This window comes from Leuciscus leuciscus (genome assembly GCF_965113295.1).
Source record: "Leuciscus leuciscus genome assembly, chromosome: 21".
NCBI lineage: Eukaryota > Metazoa > Chordata > Actinopteri > Cypriniformes > Leuciscidae > Leuciscus > Leuciscus leuciscus.
Window position 1 is genome coordinate 4,309,334 of NC_138745.1, and position 16,013 is coordinate 4,325,346.

Here is a 16,013-nt window from a genome sequence, read left to right on the forward strand (position 1 = left end):
ATATCCTCAAGTTTATCAAGTTCTTTGAGAGATATATATACAGTCTCAGTAAATCCTTTCACAAATATAGCCTTCAATCCAATTAAATATCCGTAAATATGTGGTTGTGATCTGTTGAAGGATGACTATACATCTCTGCTTTGGTCTTGGATAAACGCAATCCCTCCGGCTCATACTGTAATTTAGAGAAGAGTTTCTACGGCCAGATCATCTTACTGTAAAAAAAGCTGATTCAATGCATTCACCGTCTTATATGTCAATGTCTTGATGAGAATGTCTGTGTCTTTGTGCTTTAGCTTCTAATGAGATGTAATATCTGGCCAAAATCAGACACTTTATTTGATAGTCTAGACACTGTACGAGTAACTTTGCCACAAACTGTTATTAGTATTAGTACACTGTTTTGGTTAGGGTTAGAAAGTTGATATTACTGTCAGAAATAGGGGTACAGTAGGAGTCCATTTCTGTCCCCCAAGGTACAATCTACACTACCGTACCCCATAGGGCTTATTACTGGACCTCAAGGTACATATATGTACCTTTCTGAGGGTCAAAAAGCATTAAAAGATACATATATGTACCGTTTTTTTTAAAGGTTAAGGTACAAAATTGTACCCTTGAGGGAACAGCCCCAGTGACAAGCCATTGTACCCCTAAAGGTACAATTATGTACTTTATTTTCTGAGAGTGAGTAGTCAATGTCTCTTGAGGAGCATCAAAATAAAGAGTTAGCAGATATTAAGCATCTACTAATACTCTAATGACTAGTTGACATGTAGTTGCAAAGTTACTTATAGTTAGTAGAATGTCTAAAGTGGACCATCGAAATTAAGTATTACCCATGACTTTATCATTTTATCAATTACCATCAACATTCTTTTCCTCAAAGAGCCATTGAAACATAATAAACCTGTATATTTTTGAAGAAAATAACCTGTGAGAAGCACTTCTAAACAAACCGACTAATTGCTAAGCATAACAGACTCAAAAAGAGGAAATGAGAAATAAGTGGCAGAGATATGAGAAATGAAACAGCGGCTCCTGTAAACTACCCGTTCACCATTCTCATCTTTAACCCAAACAGCCCTAAACACTTCACCCCCAGGTCAAAGAAAATTCAATCATTCTGAAAACATAAAACACCCGGCCTCCCATAATCCCCCAGTGGTATGTTTCCACTTTAGCAATAATTGTATTTTCTCTTCAGATATCTAATAGAACAGCAGCAGCAATGGCTTGGTGCTTGTTTAATTTCTTCCATCTGTTCTCTTTTGGACCCAAAGAGATGTAGAACAAAAGGGGGAGGCCATTAATAGGAGTACAGTTTACAGAAGAGCCAGCAGAGCCTGTAGGTTCAGCCTCGAACAGGCCAAGGATTTCACCTCGTACTTTCAGGCAGAGAAATCTTTCCTCAAATCCTCGAACGCATGGAGCAGCTCATTCATCTTTATGAAGATCTCCAAAAGACTGCTGTCAAAATGTTTATGCAATTCTGAACATATAATCAGCGGATGGAATTTGAAACTCTGAACAATATATTTTTAATGGGGGAATAATAGCAGGGTGCTTTCAGTTTGCGCCATGAAGAAAAAAAAAATACTCAAAAATACCTGTCCTTAATAACTACTGAATTGTGAGGCAGCTCGGGTACTTATGTATGAAGCATTGAGTATTAAGTAATACATTTCACTGCGAAAATGCCCAGACTGCTCAACTTCTCTGCCGTAAAGCGTCCGCCAAGAAGCAAGCGCTTGCAGATGTGCTGAACCGAAAGATGTTTCCTTAGTCATCGGCGCCATCTAGAGGAGAAGACAGATAGTAATATCCAAATCCCTTATATATACGAGACACTTTGGGGGATTTTATTTACATCCTTTTTGTGCATACTTTTGTGAACGTGTCACTTGAGGGAGTCATTTGTACGCAGCTATATTGAAGAGTTAAAGAAAAGATAATTGTTCATCCCATGCTATATTCATTTATACAAATCTGTTCCCTCAATGATTCTTGAGTACTAGACAAAACAGCCGACAAAACTAAAATACAACTGCATGAATTAAGAAATAATCACTTGGTATATATAGGGCAAAACAATCAGATACAAAAAAAATACTGTCAGTTATTGTACATACTGTACATACTGTATGTAGCTTTCATTACAGTAAATAAATGGATTAATTCATACCCTATGGGTTCAAACTGATTTGACCATTGAATTGTCACCACACTACAAAAAAAAAAGTTTTTCGGTAAAATATGCATTTTTAAATCAAGATACATTTACTTGAGAAGAAAATGACGAGATATAAAGTCTTGTTTTCTGAAAAATGTATCAAAATTAAATTACTTAAAACAAACAACAAAATATCTGCAAATGATTACACCAGATTATTTTTATTTTTTTGTAAACAAAAAAAATCTTGATTAAAAAATGTTTACATATTTGTAATGTAAACAAGTCAAAAACATATATATATATATATATATATAGTGCACAGTCAGAATATCACAGGTGCGAAGCCTTATAAAGTTTATATAAATTGTATAGTTTATAGCCTGTCCATCTTTTAGGACATAATACTTATGTTTATTTAAATAAAAAAAACTAAACTCTCTAAAGTTGAAGTTATATTCGAATGGATGTGAAGTACTGAGTGATGGTCTGGTCAGTGGTCTGGAGCTTGTTGATGAGGATCATCTGAAGACACACAGATGCCGTACAGAAAATAAAGGGTAAACACGCTTTGGGTAACAGTGAGTAAATCTTCATTTCCATTTGCGTCATAGTCATGTCATCGCGTTTGCTTCTGTCACTATGTGGAGGATCTGGTTGTACAGAGATAACAGACAACAACCTGCTAAAACCAACAAGGACTTGCAGCAATTTCCCACATTTGTCTCTTCATTGATGTTATCTTCTAATGACGTCTAAGCCAGATCCAGCACACCTTCATTGGTGAATTAAGCTGTAAAATATATTTTTTATAAGACACTATTGTAATATTCAACAATAGGCTTAAATAAAATATGGCCTTAAACTCTAAATGAGGCATTTACATAAACATAAAAAAGTATTCATGGAATTTGTCATAGACAAAATGAAGATGGCATGAGCTAAAATTGTCTATAGTATGCTAGACCTAAAATTGCAAAGAAGGCACCTTTTTTATGAAAGGTAAGTGTAAGAGAAAAGGCAGCCTTAATGGTGTATGTATCTGATTTATTAATATGAGGCAGACAGTTTATTTAACTTTAGTCATGATGTTTGACCTGAAAGGCTGTCTGTTCACTCTTATCTGTGCAGGGTGAGCATACAAACCCTTGTGTAAACTGAGATGTAAATTTATAGTTGGTTTGAATGCACTGTCACACCAGTCCATCTGCAGTATAGGTGCAAATCCATTCTAGAAGGGGATATTCGGGTTGTTGCATTGGTCAAATTAAGATCTGCACGGTCAGAAATGAAGTTACTGAACATTTATCTCTTTGGGATTTGTGCTTTTGTATCATCCACCTCAACAGATGAGCAAAAGATAACAAACGCAATTAAGATGCGCATCTGGAATGAAATATTCCAGATGAAAGATTTGACACGCAATGTTCCGACCAATAGGAAGGCACCTGAGTTCATGATGGAGTTATATGATGCCGTTGCGGACTCGAACGGAACCCTGAAAAACTCGAAAGTTCTGGAAGGAAATATTGTTCGAAGTTTCGAAGGTGCGTAAATGTAAATGGTGAAATGGCTGATGTTACACTGGACGTTTAGATGCTAATGCGGAGATTTTATTTTTCTAATCTAGGACAGTCCAGCGGCTCATATCACTTCTTTAATCTGACAACATTCGGACAGGACGAGCGCGTGATCAAAGCAGAATTCCGATGGTTTCGCCATAAACAGCCTTTTATGGGACGTCATCATTTTTACAAAGTAAGTTGGGCATTTAAGTACTTTAAAAGTCGATTTAAGTATGCAGCGGATTATACAGTGACAGGCAAAATAGCATGTACTTTTCCTTTTAAAAGAAACGCCAGTAGCCCAGATAACAAGATACATTCTAAGAACGTTTTGCTAACGTTCCCATTAAGATATGAAAACGTTATTTCTTGAATGCTCCCTCAAAGTTCAAAACGTCCAGTTTTTAAAACGTTTTTATTTATTATTATATAGGCTTAACGAATGTTAAGAGAATATTCTATTTTAGAATTTTACAAACATGAGAACGTTATAGGCCCTACTTGTTTTGAAAGTGATCTGAAAGTTCTAAAACAAGTATTGACATTTAAAAAACATTAGAAGAACATCACACGGTTTCAGAAAAAAAAGAAAAAAAAACTTGCCATGAATAGGCTAATATAGGCTATAGCCGATATTGTGCTAACATTTTGAGAACATTACTAAAGACCTGATAACTTTGAACAAATGTTCTATTAACGTTACATTAAGAATGTTTGTTCATTACTTTGAGAGAACCTTGCTAGAATGTTCTCAGAACATTCCCCGTTAGCTGGAAGGAAATGTTGAAGGCTGTTGATGTTCATCACAAGTAGCCTCGTCTTACAGAAAACTCAACCAAAACTCTGTTTTAGATCGACCTGTATGAAGTGCTGGACAGCAGACCCAAACCTTGGCGAGGGAATTTGATTAGCTCAAGGTTATTACCTGTCTACACCAAAGGATGGGAGGTATTCAACATCACACAAATGGTAAAAATATATATATCATATGAAGAGGAAAACAAATTGTAATCATTTTGTTTGTGCTGCTGTTGCAAAAATAACTCCTAAATAAATTATTAACAGGTGAGCAAATGGATTCTTCACAGTGGTACAAATAATGGTATCCTGGTCGTGACTGCTTTACCTTCAGGGAACTGGTTTGAGTCCAGCATTCAGATGGATAGGCAGTCAGATGAGACAAATGCGTATTTGGTTATATATTCAGATGACGGACGAAAGCACTACCAACACCCACCTTTCTACACAGGTAATTAAGCCATAAAACATACTGAAATTCTCCAGACACACGTATAATATATGGGTGTTTTCTAGACTATGAAAAGATTTTTTTGGGCCCTTTCAGAAAATAAACTTTCTTAAAACACTTTGCACAGTTATTTATTTATGGATATACATGGAGCCACAATGGCATTTCCATCACATCTCAAATAGCATGGGAAATGGGTGGAAATGTTCATATTTTAAGACTGAAAGTCTGGGTCTGTGACAAGGGTAAAACAATACAATAAGAGGCATTTTAAAAGTAGAAAAATTACTGATGAAGTTCTGGTAAAAGTTTCCAGAAAATGTTTAATGTGACATTTGTATAATAAAAATAATAAAAAAGTTTGGATAAAAATCAACCTCAGGGACATAAAAGGACCTAAAGTTGAAGAAAGACTCATATATTGATATCTAACTATAATGCATAATGAGTGTCATGTGTGTCTTGTGTGTGTGAAAGTTCTGATGTCATTGTTGACTCTCTTTTAGGACAAAATATCAACACATCCCTTAAATTCCTGGAGCCTACAGAAAGTTTAGTGAAGTCAACAATGCGGAAGCGCAGGAGCGTGCGTGCCTTAACTTCCACATGCCAGAGAACAAACCTCTATGTAGACTTCACTAAGATTGGCTGGTCAGGCTGGATAATATCTCCCAGAGGTTATAATGCATACAGTTGCATGGGCTTGTGTCCGTTTCCGCTGGGCGAAGGTCTACGGGCTACGAATCACGCTACCGTGAGATCCATCATGAACGCGCTGAAACTATCGCAGGAGGCCGGAAAACCGTGCTGTGTTCCTGATGTGCTTCACCCCATCAGCCTCCTGTACTTCGATGATGAGGAAAATGTCGTTCTAAAACAGTATAACGACATGGTTGCGGGCAGTTGTGGCTGCCATTAAAATACGAAACGGCAAGATGTAAACTTATGTTGATGTGTACTGTGCCACACGTCAATCAAATGTACATTTAGATAGCATTATTTTTAGTTGATATTTGTATGGGTATTTGTAAGTCTAATCCAAATTAAATATATTAAAAGCAAGCATTACAATAATGTCTTTTGTAAGTGTGAAACAGATCTACCTCTATCATTATGAGCAAACTATACTGTGATTGGAAAAAAGTCCTTTCAGACTTAGAAACGTCATACTTGAAGCTCAACTCTATTAAGCTTGTTACATATTAGGCTTAAAGTTTGTGCTGCCAGTACTTATATTGTAATAGTTGGTAATCCTGAGAAATACGTGCATATTGTCAGACAAGCTTGACCCAGATGAGTCACGCTGAGTTCCTTTATTTTCTCAGCCAATGATGAGTGTCGTGACAAATACCACATAATGTTGCAAGTATTTTTCAATGTTTTTTCCACCATTATTTGAAATCATTTTCCAATGCTGGGTTGTTGTTGTGGTGCAGTCTATTTCAGATAACCCGGTGGGATTAAACAGCATGTGGTCATGGTTGGTCACAGTGTCAATCAGATGATCTCTTCCTATCTAAGTCTAACAGAATAATCTGCAGTGAGGGCTATAGACTTTATACTGCAAGTCTAAACTATGGCTTTCTTTCTGAGACTATAAACTGAATGGGAAATGAACCGTCTTTGGATAAAATAGCAAGATAATCAAAATTAGATCATTAAACAATTGCTCATTGATGATGCTTTTATTGGAATGGTTATTTTCTGAAGCAACAATCCATTTAAATGGATTCATTCCAAAATGCACCCTGAAAAGTGATGCAATCAGCATTTGTCAAATATACCATTTTAAGCATATAAAACACATTACCTATGTTAATATCTTAATTTTTACAATACTTTTCGGCTGTGAAAAATACTGTGGACTAATGTATTTTCAAACCTCAAATGCAAGATGTATCAAAATAATCTGTTAAATATTTTTGTGAAAGCAACACTACTTTCAATAAGGCGCAAATCCAATTCTCAACCTCCTGTTACAAATAGACAAGTGCTTTTAACAGCAGGAGAACTGGGTATTTGCCATACTTTAAGAAGAAATAAACATGTACAATCCACGACTTGTGTACTATAAACAAAGAACGGCACAAATACTACAAAAACTTTTTCCATATCACACCAGACTGCAAGTTGGAAACAGTGAAAACTGCATTAGTCTACAAACAAAACAAATCCCTGATTTCAGTCACGTTCAATCTATGGACCATCCACTGATGTTGTCATCTCACACTATCAATTTCCTCTTCAGGGGTGTGTTCTTGTGATATATACACTGGCTCAATGTAAGGATTTACTTCTTCATTATTTATCTGATAAAAGTCCTCCTGTTTCGTGCTAGGTTCAAAGTCTTCCAGGTCATCCGGAGGAATCATAGATCCTGCAGTCCTGACAACAGACTTCTGTGATGGTACAGGCACTGGAGCAAAGCCATGATACAGCATAAGTGGTGGTGTGTTCATAACCTCCATTGGTGGAGCCTCAGGAGAATGTACTGGCAGTTGCACATAACTTTTAGTTTCTGGGTCAAAGAAAGTTTTCGTTTTGACCTGTACTGGGATATCCACCAGAAAGTACTGTCCAGAGTCAGGGTCCTGTAAAAGCTTTCTCTGGGTGATCGGGAAGGACTGTGTTTCAAGATTAGTGGTTGGTGCATAAGTGTGTTCAATGCTGTTGTGGCGCAAAGGTAATGCCTTTGGAGTAGAGTACTGTGATCCTTCTATTAAAAAATGTGATTTAACTTCACCACCTTGACTTGACATTTTTAGAAATCTATCCAGACTTTGAGTCCTACGTTCCAGTTTCTTGGGCAAGTGTTTTTCATTGCTTCGACTTAATCGATCACTGTCATTACTTATATTGCCGTTCTCCAAATGATTCCTATGGTTTGATGTGCCATCTTGTTTCTCAGTGCGGTGGCCCTTTGAGTCATTGGTTTGTCTTTCTTTGTCTTTGGATGCATGTTGCAGTTTTTTACTAGGTTCATTCTCTTCTATGTTTTGACTCTTGTGACCACTATGGTGTCTAGCATGCTTCTCGCTTCTTTGAGTTTTGGGCTCCGTTGTGTCATTGAGATGTTCGCTGTGTTTACCGCTGATTCGGTCAATGCTGAGCGATCTGTGTTCTGATCTGTCAAGTAATTTGTCAGTGCTGTGGTGTCTCCTCTCAGCCTTGAAACTTTTGTCACTGCTTCTGCCTTTACGCTCAGGTTTGCTTTTAGCTTCAGCCTTTTGTATCCTACGTGTGGTGAGTTTCATGGCTCGGCGTAGAGCCTTTTCAGTTTTTGGAGGCACAACAGGTGGCTTGTTCTGACCATTACTGTCATTTCCACTGCAGACTGAAGCAGATCTCTCGCTGGGTGCCTTGGATCCCTCCTCATCCTCTGCTGGTGCAATGCTAGAGCTGTTTTCCTCCATGGCATCCCCTCCACATGTTTCATAGCTTTCCAGGCCCTCAGATAAAGTGCTCACAGCAGAGCGCTGCTCCTCCTCCTCAGACATAGAGCCACTTCCAATTGATAGCTTTCTATCTTTGACTGTGACCAGGTGATTTACTGGAAGGGACAATAAATGCATTGCTGGTTGGTTTGTTTTGGGGCTCTTGACTGATGCAGCTGGAGAATGGACACAGTCCTTGCAGAGGTCCAGACCTTCCTCATCTTTCTCAGATCCATTCAAGTGGCCCTTCTGAGAAAGCTGTTGATCTATTTCTAGTTGATCCTTGGAGGAAGTATGACTGTGTGATGTTTGTGTTAAGCTTCTAGCTGACTCAATCAAGTTGTGCACCCATCCGCCTTTGTCCACATCACTCGGTGGAGAAACATCAGACTCACTTTCATGGTTGCTTAAAGAGCAGGAATCTATTGTTGGTTTCTGTGAATTCTCCTTCTCCTTTCCTTCCATGTAGCAGACCTCTGCTTTACTTAAGAGCTCTTCAGGTTGTGATTTTGCCCCCTGTTCTGATTCATGAAATAGAGAGAGCTCACTTGAGTTTGAAGATCGACTGCTGTGATGTGTTTGTTTACCAGTTGATGAGGATATAGTGTGAGATTGCCCAAGGATATCATGTACTGTGATACTGTCCTTTCTGGCTTTATCGTTTTTAAAAGACTCTGATGACAGTGTTTCAGAAAGTTCCTCATGTTCATCTACAGTTTTTCCCTTTTCTGAGCTTGAAAGTCCAAACAGACGTCCACTGAAGAAGTCTTTCACATAGCTTTTACTAGGACCTTTGGATTTGTTCTGCTTCTGACCTTCAGAACCCTCTTCCTTCTCGTTTGTTTTTGCCTTGTTGTCTTGCATTTCTTCATTGATGTTGTTTGTGAGATCACGTATAGCTTTTTGGAAGTCTTGGGTGACACTGTGTTTCCTCTTTGCACTCGAATGTTCCTCACCTCTTTCTGTTTCTTTCGAGGAGCTGTTAGACTTTTGTTCACTCTCTGAATCCATCTCTTTGTAGATAATGGAATAAGTCCCACTTTCAGGATCACTGACTGTGAGTTTTGGTGGAACAAATTTATGTTTAATTTTGTCTTTTGGAGCCTTTTCATTGGGTCCCTCTTCCATAGACTTTTCGCAGCTTGTATCTTCAACAAGCTGACCTTTCTGAGCATCCTTGAGGTTCACCTTACTTTCTTTGTCATATTTCTCTTTCAGAGACAATACATTTCCTCTTGTGGGGCCTCGATTCTTTGATCGACTTGACTGAACTTTGTCAACTTCCCTACTTTCCATGTCCTCAGTTTTGACTGTATCGTCACCTTCTCTTTTAAAGTCAGAATTACTTTCTGTCTTTTCACCTACTCTGTCATTACTATGAGAATGACTTCTCCCTCTTCTTGGGAGTATCTCAGGTTTAAAGGAACTAACGCCCAACTCTTTCTCACACTGTCCCACACTGCTAAGATTGCTACTTTTCAAATGATCACCTGTTTTTGTGCATGTATTTTTATTCATCAACTCTTTCTTTTGGCATAATTTATCATCCTTGCTGACATTATCTGTGTTGCTTTCTTGATTATCTAGGCACAATCTGTCCCTTTCATTATATTTTATAGGTCCTGCATGCTGGCACTGCCCAATAGGTGCTTCCTGCTTACAGGGCCTGGCTAATTTTACCTCAGCCACATGACTTTCACCATTTTTGGCCATGTCTTCTGACCTCGTTTGACCAGTCTGCCAATTTGTTTTAAAAGCAGATACAGTATTCTGACCTTTGCCATCCTTTGCACTTTTCTCCCTCTCATTCAGCATGAACATACTAGACTGTTGGTCCTCTCCACTGGTGGGTAACTCACCACCTTGAGGTTTTTCACAATCAACTCTTTTTATATCAATGAGTGAACCTCCTGCATTGGAGACAGCTTTACTTTTCAACTTTCTTTGCTCTCGTTCAGCAATTACTTCCTCTAAAGCCATTTTGGCCAGGTCGTACTTATCGATGACAACATTCTCCCTCTTTAATGGTGCATTTGTCTTATTAGGCACCTGTTCCGTAGATGCAAATAGTGTTCTCTTTTCAGAAATGTTTCTTTTCATTGTTTCAGAGTTACCCTTTTGCTCTCTTTGAGTTTCCAAACCACTCTTTGATGTCATCATTAGCTCTTTAACTGTGTTAGCCTCTCCTCTTACATGAACCCCTTCTTTCAATGGTGGTCCATCCGTTACTTTATCTTTATGTATGTTTGCAATATGCTCCTCTTGTCTTTTTTCTTTTGTTTTTGTATTTTTGGAATGCCTTGTCAACTTGTCATTTTCATTTTTATCCTTTATAGTCCCTTTTTCTGCATTAGAACTATCATTATCATTATCTGTACTTACAAATCTCTGACTTTTAATGTAGTTGTTCTGTCGTGCAGAAAATACATGCTTTGCTCTTGTCTCCTTTCTGTGTGGTTCCTTCTCTTTAACAGGGCTTTTCTGTTGACTGACTATTCCTCTAGTTTTCAACCTATCCTTAATTTGATTTGTACCATCACTAATGACTTGCTCTTCCAGGTTTGGTAAACTCACACTTGGACTTTTACCAGATTTGTTTTCAAGAGATCTTTCGCCATTTAAACCTACAGTAGGTTTAGGGGCATTTAGCGTTAACTCTAAGGGATTATTTTTGCTTTGCAACTCTGCACCTTTAAACAATTTACTTGGATAACTATGCTCTGTGTTATGATCTTTGCTGGCTTTATCTGTGAAAACCTGCAAACTTGTTTCAACCACAGTTTGAGCATTTGCTCTAATATTAATCTCCTCAGGAGTAGTTTTCCTGTAAAGTTGTAATGAGGGGTAAGTTGCCTTGTTAGCTGCAGGGCTCCTGTCTGATTTTAATTTTCCAGATTGAAGAAGACTCAATGCCAAATAGTCATCTGGCATCCCGCCATTTGCAGGAGAGCAAGTTTGAGTGTCTGCAGTTTCCAACAAGGGACTCATCTGAGAAATGATGGCTTTGTGACGAGCGGGTGAAATTGTTGTATCTCCTGAAATCTGTTGTATTTCAAGGCCATCTTTTGACACTTCAGGCAGGGGAGACTCTTTGCTTTGATTTGCCACATCCAGACCTTTAAACTTTGGTGGACTGTACATTGTCTTAACCCGTTTTCTATTGTCTTTGAGATTGAACAACAAGCTTGATGCTATGGATTTGTACCCCTCTCTCCTAATCTCAGGTGACGGATGCACGTCTCTCTCCGGGAGTAGTGGGAAATCCAGGGCAGTGGGTGAGAGCACAGTTTGCAGTATGTCTGAAGTTCCTGTCCCATGTCTGGAGGGTATCACTGGTGTCAACAGCTGTGAAATACTGAAAGGAGTTGAACTAGCGGAGGTCTGGTCCTCTATTGTCTTCACTTCATTTTTAAATGCCTGTGCTCTCCTTTCTCCAGCGCTTGTCCTCTCACGGACTGGTGAGTTGATGGAATGTCCCACAGGAGCAGCACTTTTTGCTCTACTTCTGCTTTTTCTCCAGGGAACGCAAGGTTCTGCCCTTTCTGAATTACATCTCTGTTCAGAGGCATGAGGAGGGTCCTTTGTAGGAATATTGTGCTGGATGTGCTTGGACTCTTTCTCTGGCTTTGGGGCTACACTAGGTGCTGAAGATTGTACAGACGCAACCTGTGGTTTAAGCAAATGAGTCTCACTTTGTATAGGACACTTTTCGACTTTGTTTTCTTCTGATGGGGAAAAATTTAAGTCTAATTTAAAGTGACCATGTGCTGCGGTTAATTCTTTGTAAAGAGGTGAATCATACCATTCAGGTGGCCTATTGCTTAACATAATCTCCGATATGTGCTCCTGACCAATGGGGAATTTATTAAAATCCCTCCATGACAAGAACGGGCTGAATTCACTGTGGAGGAAAAAGTTTATGGAATTCAGTTTTCTCAGTTTGTTGTTTTTGCTGTGTTTACTCTTAGAGGATTTCCCCGAGGGAACCGATGCATCCTTGCTCGATTTTTTGGCGGATCCTTTTTCATCCGATTTTAGTTGATTCTTGGCTTGGGAAAGATGCTCCGCAGCTAAACTCTGGTAATCTGAAGAAAACTCAGAGAGCTCTCTTTGGATGCTGAGAAGAGCAGATTTGTCCCATGAATCACCATTTGTCATCTTGGTGCTCTCACCATTCTTTCTGGCTGAAAATACAGCAAAAAGTGCAGAGTCTTTGGATGACTTATTTGATCTACTCAATAAATCATTCCCTCCATTAAGGGGGTGACAATTCAGTTTTTTGACTGCAGAAAATGAGCTCTCCTGAGTCTTTTTTGAGACGCCCTCCACCACTGGCTTGTGGCAGCTGACTGGAGAGGGCGAAAACTCAGAGTCATTGTATATTGCTTCATCTCCAATGCACAAACTCTTGAAAGCTCGATCTGTCAGGCTCATGACCTCACGGTCTATTTCATTCATAAAGCTATCGAGATAGCGGAGATGCTGCATGGTTGTCCTGTGACGCTTCTCCTGGTTGCTCATGATGAATACGTTTGCCCAGTTCCTTCAGTCTGATGCAGAATTGACCTGGCTTGACACTTCTTGCATTGTCATCACCAGATATTGGAGATTACATTGTGAGAATCTTGCAAAGAAAAAAAAAAGAAATAGAAAATATATCAGTTTTTGCAACAACAGTCAAAAATCACTGATTTAAAAAAATAAATGTTTTGACCTCAGATGTGGTTGCTAATCTAGCATGTGACTATGTACAGTAAAGAAAGATACACCATGTCAAACACCAACTATTTTTAGAAGAAGGCAGATGTCTCTCTGCCCTTTCACATACACAGGCCACCTGCACAACCATTGGCAATCGTTTATTAAAACAAATGGATTTTCAAACTATGCAGAAGATTTTTCAGCGTGCCCTGTTCAACAGATCTAATTTTTAACATTGTATGCATTATCTGCAGACACAAATGAGTCATCATGCAGTCGTTTCTTTGCAGCTGCTGTACTGTGTGGTTGATCCCGGTATAACTCATTAACCCATATTTATCCTGACCTGAATCCATTAGCCAGCACTCATCACAGCTTATATCTGTCATGGTGTCTTAAAAGAGACTACAATATAGCATTATTACACATTTCTGTGTATCTCTTGGAATGTCATCTCAGAAAGCTCAAGAGCTAACCATGCAAGGACAAATCTCGAGATATATTTATGAGCATTTAAAGGCGTGCACTTAGTGGCCAGGAAGTTTTGGACAGCGCAACATTTTTCCACCGCACATAATTCTGTATCAACTTGCAGTCATGGTAATTTCCCCACATCTGTTACTTTATTTATGTGAAAGAAGATCTACAGTACAGTGATAACGCCCTGACTAACCTCAAGGAAAGTTCTTCAAAATAACAGACCGTCTATCATAAAATTATGAAAATGTAAAAGAGCAGCTGCGCTCAACAGATCTTAGCCTTTTTTATTATTGAAAGGAAAATATAATTTACCTTAAGAAAATTTCAAACAGAGCTCCTGTCAGGAATGTAAGCACATGTGTTAAACTACATTAATTTGACGGTAACAGAGTAATGGCCTGTTTAAGTTTATTCCTTACCTTTTTTGTTCTTTCAGTTCCTGTATTTCGTCCTTGGACAAATCCTTAAAGGTAAATTTCACACAAGCCACCAAGTGAAATCAGACTTCTCTGTTACTCCGTAAAAGAAGACTATGAAAATGCTCTTCACTGAACACAACCTGAAGCTCATGGTAGATATCCATGTTTCAGAAAGCACTTGAAGGAGGCTGAGGAAGAACGAAGCAAACACACCCTACCGAAATAGTTGCCGGCAAGGCCAGAGCTGTAACACAGGAAGAAGTTAGTCAGCGCAAATATCTGAGCGACTGTTTGGTGTCGAGTGGGCGACAGATGAAATAGAAATGGTCATCTGCTATTTTGGTACCGGTAGCTTGAAGACCTAAGCCGTCTATACCTCTCCGATCCTACAGAGACAACAACATTTCACATTAACACAGCAGATCTGGACACATGGGATGTTGTTGTATGGTGGCTGGGATGAGGAGTCGTTTTTCACACAAACAAGGGGAGGTAAATATAGCACCTTGCATCACCCCACAGCAGTGTCACCAAACTCAAAGTGTGGGATGAGTGTCTAATGGAGTCTGATTACCATGACAGACTTCCCACAGTTGTTCAGCTTGTGTCTTTCTAGTACTTCTGCCTCCCCGCTCAGACTGAAAGAGGAAAACATATTTGCTTAGGCTCTGTCTTAATGCTTCATTATGTTTATTTGTCAATGCTCTTCACACCTACAGAGTGTCATAGAAGAGTTATTTAAGTGTCTCTATTTGAGGCAGCCTGTATTTCATACAGTAATCGCCTGTCTTTCTTTCTGGCACACCTTTCATATCTCAGCTTATCTGTCACACGCCTGATTCTCCACTGAACCAGGCCAGACTCTCAAGAACACTGATAGTGCTTTTCAAAGTTTTAACAGTAAAGGCCAGTAACTGTAATGATAACTATAAACATATTATTTTTATATAATTCTATGAGAATGTAGGGAAGTCCACACAACAACTATATTGATAACAACACAGAGGAATTATGTTGCTGGAATTACTTTTGAAGCAATTTTATTCCAGCTGATAAATGATAAAAGCATCGACAACCAATCAGAATCCATCAGACTTTAAAGAGCTCAAGCATTTAAAGCGACAGAGGACAAAACAACTGCAGTTATGCAGTATCTGCATCTTTCATGCATTGTGGATGCTAATATAGTTAACGTTATATATATTCATCTTTATAGTTTTCATTCTTGGCGTGAACATGCCTTAAAACAAATGGGTAACACTTTACAATAAGGTTCCTTTATTAAACATTAGTTAATGTATTAACTAACATGAACTAACAATGAGCAATACATTTATTACTGTTTTTTTTTTTTTTTATCTTTGTTAATGTTAGTTAATAAAAATAAAGCTGTTCATTGTTGTTCATGTTAGTTCACAGTGCATTAACTAATGTTAACAAGATTTTAATAAAGTATTAGTAAATGTTGAAATTAACATTAACAAAGATGAACAAATGCTGTATAAGTGCAGTTCAATATTAGTTAATGTTAACTAATGTAGTTAACTAATGAACCTTATTGTAAAGTGTTACCAACAAATTTAATCAAATATTGGTAGAAAGCTGAAAAATGATAAATTAGAAAGTTAGGCCATGTTAAAGGATGACGTAATTAGCATTAGTAAATAAAAATATTATTGTTCATTGTTAGTTCATGTAAGCTCAAGTCCAATAAATAATATTAACAGATGCAACTTTTGATTTAAATAATGTATTATTAAATGCTGAAATCAGCATTTTCTAAAAAAAATTACTAAAAGCTTTTGAATGTTTTCCCTTGTTAGTTCATGTTAACTAATGTACTGTAATTAACATGAGGATAACAAATGGAACCTTATTGTAAAAAGTGTTACAATTAATTTTTGTCATGTTCAGATCTTATTTGTTTTTGATATCTGCCAATGTTTAAATTCAAGTAAACATGCATTCAACGAGATGCAAGCGTTCAATTGT

At 38.0% G+C, this 16,013-nt stretch overlaps 2 protein-coding genes across 5 annotated transcripts; one reads left to right on the forward strand and one right to left on the reverse strand.

Moving 5' to 3' along the window:
* Window positions 1–2,738: 2,738 nt before the first annotated feature.
* LOC309485145 (bone morphogenetic protein 2) lies at window positions 2,739–6,515 on the forward strand. 3 transcript variants are annotated; one of them, XM_082151801.1, is made up of 6 exons: window positions 2,739–2,754; window positions 3,614–3,720; window positions 3,804–3,931; window positions 4,591–4,707; window positions 4,804–4,987; window positions 5,494–6,515. In XM_082151801.1, the coding sequence occupies exons 2-6, from the start codon at window positions 3,630–3,632 to the stop codon at window positions 5,904–5,906; spliced, it is 933 nt and encodes a 310-aa protein (XP_082007927.1). In that variant the 5' UTR covers window positions 2,739–2,754; window positions 3,614–3,629; the 3' UTR covers window positions 5,907–6,515. The 3 variants fall into 3 exon arrangements, with proteins under 3 accessions (XP_082007927.1, XP_082007926.1, XP_082007925.1); XM_082151800.1 differs by lacking the exon at window positions 2,739–2,754 and having other exon boundaries at window positions 2,930–3,720; window positions 4,591–4,686; XM_082151799.1 differs by lacking the exon at window positions 2,739–2,754 and having other exon boundaries at window positions 2,932–3,720.
* Window positions 6,516–6,653: 138 nt separating this feature from the next.
* Window positions 6,654–14,709, reverse strand: LOC309485144 (uncharacterized protein). 2 transcript variants are annotated; one of them, XM_082151798.1, is made up of 3 exons: window positions 14,527–14,709; window positions 14,022–14,407; window positions 6,654–13,045 (listed from the first exon to the last, which is right to left on the reverse strand). In XM_082151798.1, exon 3 carries the CDS (start codon window positions 12,940–12,942, stop codon window positions 7,207–7,209), a length of 5,736 nt encoding a protein of 1,911 aa, XP_082007924.1. In that variant the 5' UTR covers window positions 12,943–13,045; window positions 14,022–14,407; window positions 14,527–14,709; the 3' UTR covers window positions 6,654–7,206. The 2 variants fall into 2 exon arrangements, with proteins under 2 accessions (XP_082007924.1, XP_082007923.1); XM_082151797.1 differs by having other exon boundaries at window positions 14,022–14,709.
* Window positions 14,710–16,013: the final 1,304 nt, after the last annotated feature.